Below are 15,695 nucleotides of genomic sequence, written 5' to 3'. Positions count from 1 at the left end.
TTCACACCATTCTCTGTAAACTCTAGAGACTGTTGTGCGTGAAAATTCCAGGAGTTGAGCAGTTTCTGAGATACTCAAACCACCCTGGCACCCACAATCATATCATGATCTAAGTCACTTAGATCACATTTCTTCCCCCTTTCTGGTGTTTGGTCTGAACAACAACTGAACTTCTTGACCATGTCTGCATGCTTCTATGCATTGAGTTGCTGCCACATGATTAGATATTTGCATTAACGAGCAGGAGTGCAGGTGAACCTAATAAAGTGGGCCCTGAGTGTATGTACTTTGATAATAAATTTACTTTGAATGTTATCTTTGAAATAGGGAGGGGCTGGGGGTGGGGAATTGTATTTCCAGTCGTCAGCGATACCCGAGTAGCCTCCTTTGGTATTAGACCATAAGACAAAGGAGCAGAAGTCGGCCATTCGGCCCATCGAGTCTGCTCCGCCATTTTATCATGAGCTGATCCATTCTCCCATTTAGTCCCACTCCCCCGCCTTCTCACCATAACCTTTGATGCCCATTGTAAAAAGTTCAAGTGAGAACCATGTGAGTACTGCGTATACCATTGGGAGGTGAAGATGCAGCCTCGGGACAGAAATAGGCCATCTAACTCCTCTTGGGTTTCAATCATACAAATTCCATGATCAAAGTGTATCTTAAACCTCTCATTTAAACCTTGGAAAGCTTTAATGTGTTTGCTTGAAATGATATCAATCTCCAGTTCAGACAGATTCAGTTGAGACTGTTTCCCGGCGTGGACAGTAGTTGCATCTTAATTTTGTGGGGCTGTTCGGAAGGCTACACTAGTTGTGAGCCTCCCATGTATCTAAATGCTGAGAGCAGGTTGAAGCCTGTAAATGAGCAGTCAGAAGACAATGGCCGTCAGGTCTCTGTATTTGGCAGTTAGCACAGTTGAAGTGACTGCCTTCAGGCCGGGTGAGGCTTTTAATCAAGATTTTAAACAAGTACTGTGAAAAAGAGGTTTACAGTTATAATTCCCCCCTTTTACCTGTGGGTTAATGAGTGTATGAGAACTGACCGCAATAACTATCAGGAACTGCTTGTGTTGAGGATATTGGTGGACGACTGGCTGACATTTTGAAACCTAGACCGGGTGTGGTGTCAAAAGTTACTGGAAGAAGTCGGGGGAAAGGGACTGAGAGGGAAATTGATGGGATGGTGAATCAAAGGTGGTGAGGAATCAGCATGCAGGAGGGAGACTGGAAATCCGGCTGAGTGGTGTCATAACGACAACCTCTCACTCAGGGTCAGCAGGAACAAGGAACTGATTATTGGCTTCAGGAGAGGGAAACAGACTCAATGAGGCAGTCCTCATCAGTAGGTCAGAGGTGGAGAGGGTCAGCGCCTTTCAATTCCTGGGTGTTCCTATTTCAGACACCTGTCCTGGACCCAGCACGTAAATGCAATTGCAAACAAAGGACGTTAGTGTCTCTACTTCCTTAGGAGTTTGCGGCGATTCGGCACGACATCTAAAACTTCGACAAACTTCTTCGGATGTGTAGTGGAGAGTGTATTGACTGGCTGCATCACGGCCTGGTATGGAAACACCATTGCCTTTGAATGGAAAATCCTACAGACAGCCCAGTCCATCACGGGTAAAACCCTCCCAACCATCAAGTACATCTACATGAAACGCTGTCGTAGGGAAGAAGCATCCATCATCAGAGATCCTCACCACACATCACGCTCTCTTCCCTCTGCTGCCATCAGGTAGAAGGTACAAGAAGCTTAGACATCACGGCACCAGGTTCCAGAGCAGTTACTACCCCTCAACCATCAGGCTCTCGAACAAAAGAGGACAACTACACTCACTTATCCATCCATTGAACTGTTCCCACAGCCAATGATCTCACCTTAAGGACTCTTTGTGTCATGTTCTCGTCATTTATTGTTATATTTGCATTTGCACAGTCTGTTGTCTTCTGCACTCTGGTTGATCTTTCATTGATCCTGTTATAGTTACTATTCTATAGATTTGCTGATCTGAAAGAAAATGAAGCTTGGGGGTTGAATATGGTGAAGTAATAAAATTGATTTTGAACTTTGAAATTTGGACTCTGGGCTGAATGGCCTAATTCTGCTCCTATGTCTTATGGTGTGGGGAGAGGACTTCTTCCAGATAATTCTTAAAACCAGAACTCGAAATGGTCACAGAGGAACATTCACAACAGATGCAGATGCAGACCTGAAGGTTGCTTATGTCTGCTGTCATTTATTGCTGCGTCTACACCCTCATCTCATCCTGGCACCCCTCCAAAAGTTATTTTAAGCATGATTATGACACCCTGTCCAGGTCTGTCATGAAGCCTTAGACTTTTGCACAGTGCTGTATTTGTCAACGTGGAACGGAGAGTAGGTGTGTGACTCTGGAGGGCCGCGGGAGGGGTGTGGGACAGGTGGCAGGGAAGAGGTACCAGGGGTGGAGGGGTGGTGCAGACAGCCAGCCCTGAGACACCAGCCAAGGTCAATTGATTCCAAACAACTGGTTTATTGATCATTACAGAATGTCTCTCTGGTGCTTCCCACTCCCTCCCCTCTCCCTTCCCCTTTTCCCCAACCATGATTCCCCTCTCCCTGCCCCCCTCCCACTCTCAGTCCACAATAGAGACCCAGATCAGAATCAGGTTTATCATCTCTCACATGCGTCATGAAGTTTGTTTTTTTTTGCAGCAGTGGTACAGCGCAATACATAAAATTACTGCGGTACTGTGCAAAGTCCTGGGCAGCCTGGCTATATATTTTTGCACAGTACTGCATATTAAAAAAACTATCAGGATCAGGTTTAATTTCACTGACTGATGTTGTGAAATTGGCTTTGAGCAGCAGTACCGTGCAAAGCATAAAACAATTACTAAGTTAGAATAAGAAACATGTAAAAATTAATAAGTTGTGCTAAAAGAGAGCAAACCGGTGAGGCAGTGTTCATGGGTTCATGGACTATTCAGAAATCTGATGGTGGAGGGGAAGACGCTGTTCCTACAGCATTGAGTGTGTGTCTTCAGGCTCCTGTACCTCCCCCCCCCACCCCCCGATGGTAGAAAGGAGAAGAGGGTATGTCCCAGATGGTGAGGCTCCCCAGTGATGGCTGCCTTCGTAAGGCGTCACCTTTTGAAGAATTCCTGGTTGCAGGGGAGGGCTGTGCCCATGCTGGAGATGACTGAGTTTACAATCCTCTGCAAGTTTTTCAGTCCTGTGCGTTAAGATTTCAATTGACCCTTGATCAATTGTGTTTGCCTCAATAACAGTAACTCGCACTTATAGGGTTCTGAGGTGGTTTGAGGCCTTTTTATGTCAAGGAAAAAGTCTGAAAAGTTACCCGAGCTCAGAGAGGGAGGTTGAAGAAGTAAGCTCTTGTGAGAGCCTTGGAAGGAGGGGCTGAGACTCTGACGTTTGTACGGAGCCAACAGGTTGGAACAAGGAAACAGGAGAAGGCAAAGGCATCAACCCAGAAATGTGGAGTTCAGCCACTGCTTGCAGCAAAGTCCACGGTGTCCAATGCCTGCCTCTCCTTTCCTCCTTCCAGTCACTAAGCAACGGCTTTTGGCAACAGAGCCTCTTTGAAAATCAAGACACTGGAAATTGGAAGTGCAAACAAGAGACGTTGTAAATATTCAACAGGTCAGAATCAGATTTAGTATCACTGCCATTTGTCATGAAATTTGTTAACTTTACGGTAGCAGTACAATACATAATAGTATAGAAGAAAGTATATATAGGTATAGTAAATAGTTAAATTAAATATGTAGGGCAAAAAATGAAATAAGAAAGCTGTGAGGAAGTGTTTATTGGTTCAATGTCAATTGTCAGGAACAGCATCTTCCCCTCCATTGTGTGCGTGTCTTCAGGCTCCTGTACCTCCTCCCTGATGGTAACAATGAGAAGAGGGCGTGACCTGGGTGATGGGGGTCCTTTTTGAGCCATTGCTCCTTGAAGATGTTCTGGATGCTGGGGAGGCTGGTGCCCATGATGGAGCAGACTGAGGTTACAACTCTCTGCAGCTTGTTCCAACCCTCTTTAGAGCTCACCACCCCCCCCCCACCATACTAGGTGGTGTAACATCCAGTTAGAATGCTCTCCACGGTACATCTGTAGACATTCGCGACATCTCCTCAAACCCCTAATGAAATATAGCCGCTGTTGTGTTTTCTTTGCAGCTGAGTCGATACGTTAGGCCCAGGATAGATCCTCAGAGATCTTGACACCCAGGAACTTGAAATTGCTCACTCTCTCCACCTCAGCAGCAAATACTCAGCTGGTCAGACAGCATCTGTGAAGAGAGAAATGGGGGCTAATGCTGCAAGTCAAAAATGCTCTGGTTATTCCCAGCAACACACACAAAATGCTGGAGGAACTCAGCAGGCCAGGCAGGGTCGGTGAAAAAGAGTAAACAGTCGATGTTTTGGGCCGAGACCCTTCAGCAGGACTGGAGGAAAAGAAAGATGAAGAGTAGATTTAAAAGGTGGGGGCAGAGGAGCACCTACCTCTCTGATGGGTGCCTGGCCTGGGTTGGCACCCATAGATGCTGCCTGGCCTGCTGAGTTCCTCCAACATTTTGTTGTGTGTTGCTCTGGATTTCCAGCATCTGCAGATTTTCTCTTGTTTCTAATTATTCCCAGTGTGATTTTCAAAAAATTATTGAGGAAACACTTTCACCGATCTCCTAAACCAAAGTAAGTGTTTTTTTTCCGGTGCTCAGATGTGTTTTACTGGAGTAAACATCTGGAGAACTACTTCCTCCGGTTGGATACATCATTATGATAATGCATTAGCTTACAGGCTGAGGAGCCAGAATAATCTAACATGATCTTAAATCAAAGTCAAAGCAATTTTATTAGTATGTACAGTACACACTCAACAGACAGTTTACCTCCTACACCTCATATAGTGATCACTGAGTGTAGTTTTGTGGTGTTCTGCTTCTATAAACCATCGACTTCAAGGTTTGGTGTGTTATGTGTTCAGAGATGCTCTTCTGCACACCACTGTTGTAATGTGTGGTCATTTGAGTTCCCGTCACCCTCCTGTCAGCTTGAACCAGTCTGGCCACGCTCCTCTGACCCCTCCCATTAACAAGGTGTTTTTGCTCAAAGGACTGCCACTCACCATTCCCTGTAAACTCTAGAACAGGGGCTCCCAACCTTTTTTACTGCTGGACCCACGTTGGCTACCCCTGCTCTGGAGACTGCTGTGTGTGAAAATCCCAGGAGATCGGCAGTTTCTGAGATACTCAAGCCACCCCATCCGGCACCAACAATCATTCCAAGGTCAAAGTCACTTAGATCACATTTCTTCCCCAGTCTGACATTTGGTCTGAACAACAACTGAAACTCTTGACCATGTCTGCATGCTTTTATGCATTGAGTTGTTGCCACATGATTGGCTGATTAGATATTTGCATTAACTAATAGGCCCACCTAGTGGAGTGACTACTGAGTAGAGTTAGACGCAAATCCACTTTAGACCTCTGATTGTTCAAAAAACTTGAAGCTCAGAACGTTCAAAATTAAATTTATTTATGTCACCATATACCATACTACCTTGAAATTCATTTTCTTGCAGACATTCAGAGTAGATACAAAGAAATACGATTGAATCAATGAAAAACTACACAGAAAGATTGACAAATGGGCAAAAGAAGATACACTGTTCAAAAAATATATAAATAATACTGAGATTGTCATATTGCTGACAACTGGTCGAATTGGAATATTAGAATCATATCAATAATTCAAAGGGAAACGGGGAAAGAGTCTGCAGATTTAAGCTGTGATGCAGCCTTGTGGATAGTGCTGGGGAGCGCTGCTGTAGGGGGAACAGGGGCAAGAGTCCCATTTGGAAGGAAGGTGAAGTCCCTACAAAGGACCATGAGAAGGTCCAAGAGGAACATTGGGGTCTTCTTACCATCCATCAGGGACATTTATCAGGAGTGCAACGTACGCAGGGCCCTTAGTATTATCAAGGACCCCACCCATCCATCCAGCATCGTCTTTGACTTTCTACCATCAGGCAGGAGACTCCGATGCATAAAGACAAGAATGGTCAGGTTGGGAAACGGTTTCTTCCCTCAGGCCATTAGGCTTCTGAACTCCCTGTCATATCGCATTACATGTGCGATCTATTCTGTACCTTAAGATATTTAATTTATGCACTTTAGTTTGTTATTTATGTGTGAACGATCTGTAGATTTCATCCTTACTTTCATAAGTTACTGTGTGTTAACGTGTACCACTGTGCTTTACAACCCACCGGAGAAATGTTGTCTGGTTTGACAGTATACATGTATATACTTAAATAACAAAAAACTTGACTTGACTTGACTTGAAGTTAACTTTCATTTTTATTGTGCCTGGAGCCTGATGTAAAGATTCCTATTGACAATTAAGTAGTTCACACTCATAATGAAGGAGGTCAGGTACCAGCCAATTTCTGCTTTGCAAGTCCCTATTAACCAAGGAACGAGAGCATTGACCAAAGCTGATACTTAAGGGTAAATATCCCCCACAGCCCTGGAAAACACCCCCCTGAGCTAAATCAAAGAGCAGCTATGGTAAACACGAGAGATTCTGTAGATCTTGAATAGCACACAGAACGCTGGAGGGACTCCGTAGTTCAGCAGCATCTCTGGAGGGGAATAAACCGTTCATATTTTGAGCTGAGACCTTTCATCAGGACCGAAAAGGAGTGTGAAAGAAGCTAGAAAGCTAGAATAAGGAGGTGGGCGGTGGGGAGGGGGGGGAGTACAAGCTGGCAAGTGATAGGAAAAATCAGGAGTGGGGGAAGGTAGATGGGGGGAGGCGAGGCATGAAGTGAGAAGCTGGGAGGTAATAGAAAGGTAAAAGGCTGGAGAAGAAGGAATCTGACAGGAGAGGGAGAAAGAGAAGGGGGAGGGGCACCAGAGGGAGGCGAGGAGAAGAGCCAGGATGGGAGCTGGAATGTGGATTGGAAAAAGAGTTCGGGGGGGGGGGGTTGTAATTACTGAAAGTTAGAGAAATCGATGTTCATGCTGTCAGGGTGGAGACTACTCAGAATATGAGATGTGCTACAGCAGGGGTTCCCAAACTATCAATAACCTCAGACTGGGAACCCCTGCTCTACGGTATCTCTTGCGTCTACTCAAGAGAGGAAATGGCTTTGGAATTAGTAGTGTCCATCAGAGTGCACAACTCTATTATCTAGAGGTGCAGAATTTACAATCTGAGGAACCTATACACATGCAAAGTAACGAATACTGAAGACATCTTGGACTAAGCCGTGGTCAAAGCCATTGTGCGCATCCTTCAAATTCCTGCTGAAATAATTTTCTATCCAAAGGCCTTTAAGTTTCCCCATGTGCAATGTTGAAGTCAAAGTACATTTTTGTCTGGCCATCTCTTAATTTCTCCCTTTTCTTTTTGCAGTAAACCGAAGGAGTCCGTCTTCAGTGCAGGTGAGTGAAATTTCAGGCCTTTACAAGGAGAACATTTGAAATCTTCAACCCTATCCTGTCATACCTGGCTGACTGGAGTCAAAACCTTCTTGCTTCATTCTCCTCATCCCTGATTCCTCACCAATCCAAAAATCTATGTGAAGTGATTTGACTGTACAGTTGTTTGGGGTAGAGAGATTCATAACCCTCTGAGATCAATTCTTCGTCACTCTTTCTGAATCAATTGTGAATGTGCATAGCCATTGCTGGAAGAAGTCACTCGGGATATTAGAATCAGAATCAGGTTTATTATCACCGGCATGTGTCGTGAAATTTGTAAATTGAGTAAACTTTGAAATTTGATGCTGAGTAGCACGCACAAAATACTGAGAGGAACTCAGAAGGTCAGACGGCGTCAATGGAAATGAATAAACAGTTGGTGGTTCAGGCCAAGACCCTTCAGCGGGACTGGAGGGGAAGGGGGAGGAGGCCAGAATAAAAAGCTGGGGAGAGGGGAAGGCGGACAGCTGGAAGGTGATAGGCGAGGCCGGGTGGGTGGGGAAGTTAAATAGTTGGAGAGGAAGGAAACTGACAGGAGAGGAGAGGAGAGTGGACCACAGGAGAAAGGGAAAGAGGAGAGCACCCGGGAGGCGGGGGGTTGGTGGTAGACAAGTGAGAAGAAGTAAGAAGACAGAGGCAGAGGGGAGGGGAGGGTTTTTTTTAACTGGAAGGAGAAATCAGACCATCGTATTGGAGGCCCCCCCCCAGATGGTATTATGACACTACCCTCTGGGAAAGTCTGAAACACCCAAGACTTTATGTGTGAAGTCTTGCCATTTCCAAAGCACTCCACAAAAACACAACTGGACATGGCTCGTGCTACTTGAAAGAGCAGTGGAAGCAGATTTAAAGAAAAGTACTGGGTGGTAGAGTGATGCATCTAGTCATATAACCATATAACCATTACAGCACGGAAACAGGCCATCTCGGCCCTTCTAGTCCGTGCCAAACTCTTACTCTCACCTAATCCCACTGACCTGCACTCAGCCCATAACCCTCCATTCCTTTCCCGTCCATATATCTGTCCAATTTAACTTTAAACGACAACATTGAACCTGCCTCAACCACTTCTACTGGAAGCTCGTTGACCAGTCAAACTGACGCCTGACCGGTCCAGAGATCCGGATTTGATTCTGATCTCCAGTGCCGTCTGAGTTGAGTGACAGAGGAGTGACAGGGGTATTTTGGCTGCCTTCAAGCTCGTACCATCACCATAATAAAGGCATCCGTTAGTCTTGCGAGACCATGGATCTGCGCCTGGAAAGTCTTCACTCTCCAGGGCGCAGGCCTGGGCAAGGTTATATGGAAGACCAGCAGTTGCCCATGCTGCAAGTCTCCCCTCTCCACGACACCAATGTTGTCCAAGGGAAGGGCATTAGGACCCATACAGCTTGGCACCAGTGTCGTCGCAGAGCAATGTGTGGTTAAGTGCCTTGCTCAAGGACACAACACATTCCCTCGGCTGGGGCACGAACTCACGACCTTCAGGTAGCTAGTCCAATGCCTTAACCACTTGGCCATGTGCTCACAACTTCATCATACCATTTGCCAATTACGTAAATTTCAAAATTTCAGGTTGACTTCCGAGATTCACGTGCTGCACAGTTCGAGCCGGGCATCACCAAACCCCACGGTTGCTTCTTGCCTTTGGGTATTATTTACAGTTGTAGCCTTTGGTATCTGGGGATTCATATATTTATGCAAACATTCTAGCCATTAATCTCAAAAGATTATCGCCATTGTTATCGCAACAACAACATTTGTGAATATGTGTTGTCTCCGCTACTCTCTGAGAAAGACTGAACCACTCAAAAGTTTTGCTTAAGGTGTTGATGGTTTCAAAAACACGTCGCTGGACGTGCTATACACCACTTGAGAGAATGAGAGCAGATTTAAATAAAGTAATGGGCAAAGACCTGAAGCTGCGGAAACGTGGTTTTTGAGAAGAATGGTGAAAATATCGTGGAAGGACAGAGTGACAAATGAGGAAGTGTTGTGAAAAGCCGGAATGAGCAGAGAGCTGATATCATCAATCAGGAAATGGCAGCTGGAATTTCTAGAACATGTACTGAGGAAAGAGAAGCTCGAACCTCTTGCACAGATGGGAAAAATTGAAGGAAGAAAAAGTCACAGTCGACAGCGTGTGACATACACGAGCCACGTCAAGGGATGGACAGGAAAAAGTTTTGAAGAGCTTATTAGAACTTGTCAGAGCAAAGACAGATGGAAGACCATGACTGCCCATCTCATGCGACATGGCACATAATGATGATGTCATACAACACGGTGCATAATGATGATGAATGGGTAGTATGGTGGCCCGTCTAGTCAAATTGATGCTTGACAACTCCAGTGACCTGGGTTAAATCCGGATCTCCTGTCTGTGCGGAGTTTGCTATTTCTCCTTAACACCACTTGGGTTTTTACCAGGTATTCCAATTTCCTCCCACGTCCCAAAAACATGCAGGTAGCTAGGTTAATTGGCCACTATAAATTGCGCCTAGAACCTCAGAGAATGGTAGAATCTGGGGGATGTGGGGAGAATCATCACCATCAGCATCATCGTCATCATCATTATCATCATTATCATCATCATCATCATCATCATTATGTGGCCTGTCATATGACATCATCATTGTGTGTCATATCATATGACACAGGTGATCATGGTCTTTGACCATGGTTGCTCTTGGCAAATTTTCTTCAGAAGTAGTTTCCCATTGCCTTCTTCTGGTCAAGTGTCTTTACAAGATGGGTGACCCCCCGCCCAGCCATTAACAATGCTCTCCAGAGAATACAGTTTGGCACCAGCAATGTTGAGCTTAATGTAGGACTGCTTTAGGGTCTCTAGCTCTGGAATTTTCCCTCAGGGTTTACTCCCAAACCCTTTCCTGTGAGTGTGTATAGCCACAAGGCAGTGGAGGTTTGAGATCTGAGTTTTCCTTCTCCAAGACGAGATGGCTGACGAGCCCTATCTGCCTAAAGTGACTGGTTTTAAGGTGCCAGTAACCTGCTTTTGCCCCTTCTGCTGTCAGTAGAAACTGTTCCGCTGGGCTTAGTAGCTAAGCCACACGTGAAAGCCAGGAGCTGCACTTGGTTGTCAGAGGCTATTTGAGATGGACGCCATTGGGAGCATTTAATAGGTAGTGGGAACTTGTCCTGATTATCACCCTTGGCTATAACAAGCTTCAGGAAGCAAGGGTAGTGTAGGATCAATGAACCAAAGGAGTGGTTTTGCATGTTATACACCTCTTATTCTAGGTGAGTGTTTGAGATTGGGACAGTATGGTTCATTTGGAAGGCAATTGAAAGATCAGTGAGCAATGGGGCTTCCCTCTATGCTGTATGAATTAACATAGAAACATAGAAACATAGAAAATTGTTCATTAATATTACGGTGGATGAACAGACAGATCAATCAGAAGGCCATTACTCAGTGAAATGGACGAGTGTTGAGGCAGGAAGTTCTATTCCTTGTAGCTGGCCTAGCAGCCTGATACATCAGCCATTTTGTTCTGGCCTCTGCTTGCTCCCACTTCAGATCAGTGCCTCGTCATTAATTCCCCAACCACAGAACATTCCTTTTCACTGCCAAAGCTGTTCAGAAATTGAGAAACCTCTTAGTAAATTCCCTCATGGCCTTTCTGGAAAGATTCATGCCTGTCAGTCATGAGCGACTTTATGTAAAACACAAGACTGAACTGCAGGTGCAATCAATTGATAGATCCAAACTGGCCAGATTAATTTTTTCAACTTCACTTTTGGAATTTTCCTTTGGGAAATTGACTTGCTACATGATTGTTAGATCTACTGTAATGGAGTTACGAGCCTGTCTGAGCACTGACTTTGGAGACAGAGATACAGGCCCTTCAGCCCATTGAGTCTGTACTGCGTATGCATCACACTTTTACCCTCCTATGCTAATTCTTTTTTAAAATTCTTCCCTTGCGTTCAAAGTTCAAAGTAAATTTTATTATCAAAGTACATACATGTCACCATGTACAGCCCTGAGATTCATTTTCCTGCGGGCATACTCAGTAAATCTATAGAATAGTAACTATAACAGGATCAATGAAAGATCAACCAGAGTGCAGAAGACAACAAACTGTGCAATTGCAAATATAAATAAATAGCAATAAATAACAAGAACATGAGATAATAAGATAAAGAGTCTTTAAAGTGAGATCATTGGTTGTGGGAACATCTCAATGGATGGGCAATTGGGTCTAGTTATCCCCTTTTGTTTGAGAGTCTGATGGTTGAGGGGTAGTAACAGTTCTTAAATCTTGAGGCTCTTGTACCTTCTACCTGATGGCAGCAGTGAGAAGAGAGCATGGCCTGGGTGGTGGGGATCTCTGATGATGGATGCTGCTTTCCTACGACAGCGTTTCACGTAAATGTAGTTTCATCAACTGCCCCAGATTCTCCCACTTACTTACACACTAGGATTGATTTACTATGGCATACTATCCTACAACCCACACGTGTTTGTCTTGTGGGTGGGAAAAAACCTTAAACCCAAGTTCAAAGTAAATATATACCACCCCGAAATTCATTTTCTTGTGGGTATACTCAATAAATGGTAGCGTAGTGGTTAGCACAACGCTGTACTGTACAGTTGACCCGGGTTCAATTCCCACCCCTGCCTGTAAGGAGTTTGTACGTTTCCCCCCCCCACCCCGTGACTGTGTGGATTTCCTCCGGGTGCTCTGGTTTCCTCCCACAGTCCAAAGACGTACCGGTTGGCAGGTTAATTGGTCATTGTTAATTGTCCCGTGATTAGGGTAGGTTTAAATTGCCGGATTGCTGGGGAAAGCAGCTCAAAGAGCCGAAAGGGCTTGCTCTGTGCTGTGCCTCGATAAATAAATAATGCCATTACAGTACAGACAACCCGGGTTCAACTCCAGACACCGCCTGTAAGGAGCTTGTACGTTTTCCCTGAGAGCGTGTCTGTTTCCTCCGGGTGCTCCAGTTTCCTCCCATATTGGAGAGGTAGACGGGTAGTAAGTGAATTGGTCACGTGGGTGTAATCGAGTGGCAAGCATCACTGGGCTAGCAACGGGAATCGAACCCGGGTTGCCTGTACCGTAATGGTGTTATCTGTTTATTTGTTTATTGAGCTACAGCGTAGAAGGGCCTATCACCGTGCTGTACCTCTGAATAAAACCAAATAAATGCCCAATCTCAATTTCACTCGGGCTACAAGTCACTGTCGGTTCTCATCAACAGGAAATAGTTAGTTAAGCCCTGTTGGAACCAGGCAACAATTATAGTTATATACGCGATTACACAAAAATACAAACAAGCATCAGAAGGTGAAACTTCAAGAAAAATACAATTCTACATCCCAATCCAACAGTGAGCATCAAATATTTAAAAAATAAAGACTCCTCTTCAATTTGAACATATATTTTAAGAAGATCATGACTGAGCTTATTGTAACATCAGCCTCAGAATTCCTTCTACCCATAATAAACTTCCACCCCTTGGTGTACCGAGAATCTGTCTTTGTTAATTCGTACATTGTATGAAATGTCTTTGATGTAGATGATCACAGTCCTTCCATGACCATGAAAGTTCTAGGCAAAATTTTCTACAGAAGTGGTTTGCCATTGCCTTCTTCTGGGCAGTGTCTTTACCAGATGGGTGACCCCAGCCATTATCAATACTCTTCAGAGATTGTCTGCCTGGTGTCAGTGGTCACATAACCAGGACTTGTGATCTGCACCGGCTGCTCATATGACCATCCACCACCTGCTCCCGTGGGTTTATGTGACCCTGATCTGCGGGCTAAGCAGGTGTTACACCTTGCCCAAGGGTGACCTGCAGGCTAGTGGAGGGACGTAGCGCCTTACACCTCTTTTAGTAGAGACGTATCTCCACCCCGCCACCTCATGGTCTTCGCTAAACTTAGAAAAAAGTTACTGACTTTCCATTGCTCTTTAAGGATGAGTTCGAAGGATTCAGGGCTTTGAGGAAAAGGTTTTCACCTCATCTTAGTTTTAAACTTGTGACACCTTATTTTTAAAGAGTGGATCATATCTTTAGGTCTTCCCCACAGAGGAAATGTCTTCTCCATGTTCACCCTGTTTGGACACTCCAAGAATTTGTACATTTCAATGTAACATCAGATTCTACAGCAATGCACGTAAAATGCTGGAGTAACTCAGCAGGTCAGGCAGCGTCTATGAAGAGGAATTAAAACGTCGACGTTTTGGGCCGAGACCCTTCACTAGGACCCTTTGCTGGACTCTATTGAGATGTTCCCACAACCAGTGATCTCACTTTAAGGACTCTTTATCTTGTTGTTTCAAGCTCTCATTATTTATTACTATTTGTTTATAGCTGAATTTGCACAGTTCCTTGTCTTCTTTGCTCTTGCTCTTTCATTGACCTGGTTCACAGTTACTGTTCTAGAGATTTGCTGAGTATGCCTGCAGGAAAAAAGAATGTCAGGGTTGTATATGGTGACATTTATGTCCTCTGATAATAAATTTTACTTTGAATTTTATTCCTCTCTGCAGACTTTGCCTGACCTGCTGAGTTCCTCCAGCCTTTTGTATGTGTTCAATTGTAAATTGGAGTGGCCAGGGAAGTTGACTTGGCTGAATCTTGCTTGGAGATGGGCAAAGAATCCAAGGCCTTGCCTTTGACTAACTGAATGAATAAACTGGGTTTGGCTGAGATACAGTCTGGTTTGTAATACAATAAGACCATTGATACCACTCTGAACAAAGAGTGTGTGTGTGTCTTCAGGTGCAATAAAATATGGAAAATCTCTCCTGGCAGTATGCAGGCAGGTTTGAGGTTATTGTTGATAACCTCTTATTGATTTGACCCAAAGTCCCGTGACCTGTGTGTGCCGGTAAAACAATCCAACAATCGGCTCCATTGTATTTGGCGATAATGATTATAAGTGTCCTCGAGCCTGCCACTAACTATCCTTTGAGTGAACTGGAGGAAGTAGGCAGCGAGGGCACCTGGAATTTCTGCTTTGAGCTTCAGATGACCCCTGTGACGTTTCGGTACTCTCCGGGTGGTTGGACTGCTATTTATTCAGACTGCTTTGTGATCAATGTCTTTATACCAGTGCCAGGCAAGAATTGCGGCAGCCACTCTACGTGTGAAATCACTGCCGGTGCTCCCAAGCTGCTGAGTACCCCATCACGTACTGTCCTGTTGCAGAGTTTGCAGCGTTCTGCACAATACCGTGCACATTATTTCCCTCCTTACGCAGTGAGCTTGAGACACACTTCACTCAGGTGTTTAAAAGCAGAAATGGACAGCACCTATCAGGAAGTTTACCACTGTGGCTGCGACTTAATGTCCTCATGTGGGAGAACCATATTGCCTTCATTAACAAAACGGCTCGGCAGGAGATGGACTTCTTGCAGAAGCTGGTCAAATTCCACCTTTCCCAGGACACACAGATGCAGTTCTACTCTGCCACCATAGAGAGCACCTTCACGTCAGCCTTTACTGCCTAGTTTGGTGCAGCAGCCTCTTATAATAGACTGAAAAAACTTCAGCGAACTGCCAAGTCAGCTGACAATATCATTGGCTGCCGTCTCCCCTCGCTGCAGGACTTCTTATATGGGAGTCGGCAGGAAAAATCATTGTGGACACCTCCCAACCTGCAAACTGCCTTTTCCAAAATCCCCCCATGGAAAGCACTATAAGGTTGTTAAAACAAAAGCTTTACACCATCTTAAAAGTTTCTTCCCCCAGGCCGTTAATCTGATCAACCATTTTAGCCAGCCACCCTCACCCCCTCTATGACCCCAGTAACTGCACTGCACTGTAAAAATATTTTAACCACTTTTTATAAACACTAGAGATTCTGCAGATGCTGGAAATCCAGAGCAACGCACGCAAACTGCTGGAGGAACTCAGAGGGTCGGGCAGCATCTATGGAGATGAATAAGCAGCCGACGATTCGGGCCGAGACCCTTTATCAGGAAGGGAAAGGAAAGGGGGAAGAAGACAGAATAAGGTGGGAGGGGGGGAAGGAGGATAGCTGGAAGGTGATGGGTGAAGCCAGGCGGGTGGGAAAGGGCAGAAGAGGAAGGAATCTGATAGGAGAGGTGAGTGGACCATAGGAGAAAGGGAAGGAGGAGGGGACCCAGGGGAAGGTGATAGGCAGGTGAGAAGAGGTCAAAGGCCAGAGTGGCCCTGTACCTCTTTTATAATGCTGCTTACAAGC

The 15,695-nt window shown here is 45.0% G+C and overlaps 1 protein-coding gene across 5 annotated transcripts in view; it reads left to right on the top strand.

Annotated features, from left to right (window-relative positions):
* Nucleotides 1–15,695, top strand: part of eml2 (EMAP like 2) — a 172,890-nt gene that overhangs the window by 94,563 nt on the left and 62,632 nt on the right. For all 5 annotated transcript variants that reach the window (XM_063059895.1, XM_063059894.1, XM_063059897.1 and 2 more), the window contains one exon: nucleotides 7,425–7,453. In XM_063059895.1, coding sequence (XP_062915965.1) covers nucleotides 7,425–7,453 — 29 coding nt within the window. The remainder of the gene's footprint in view (nucleotides 1–7,424; nucleotides 7,454–15,695) is intronic.

Source organism: Mobula hypostoma, chromosome 10 (genome assembly GCF_963921235.1).
Source record: "Mobula hypostoma chromosome 10, sMobHyp1.1, whole genome shotgun sequence".
Taxonomy (NCBI): Eukaryota; Metazoa; Chordata; class Chondrichthyes; order Myliobatiformes; family Myliobatidae; genus Mobula; species Mobula hypostoma.
Note: the sequence above shows the minus strand (reverse complement) of the source record. Positions and strands in the feature narration are given on the sequence as shown.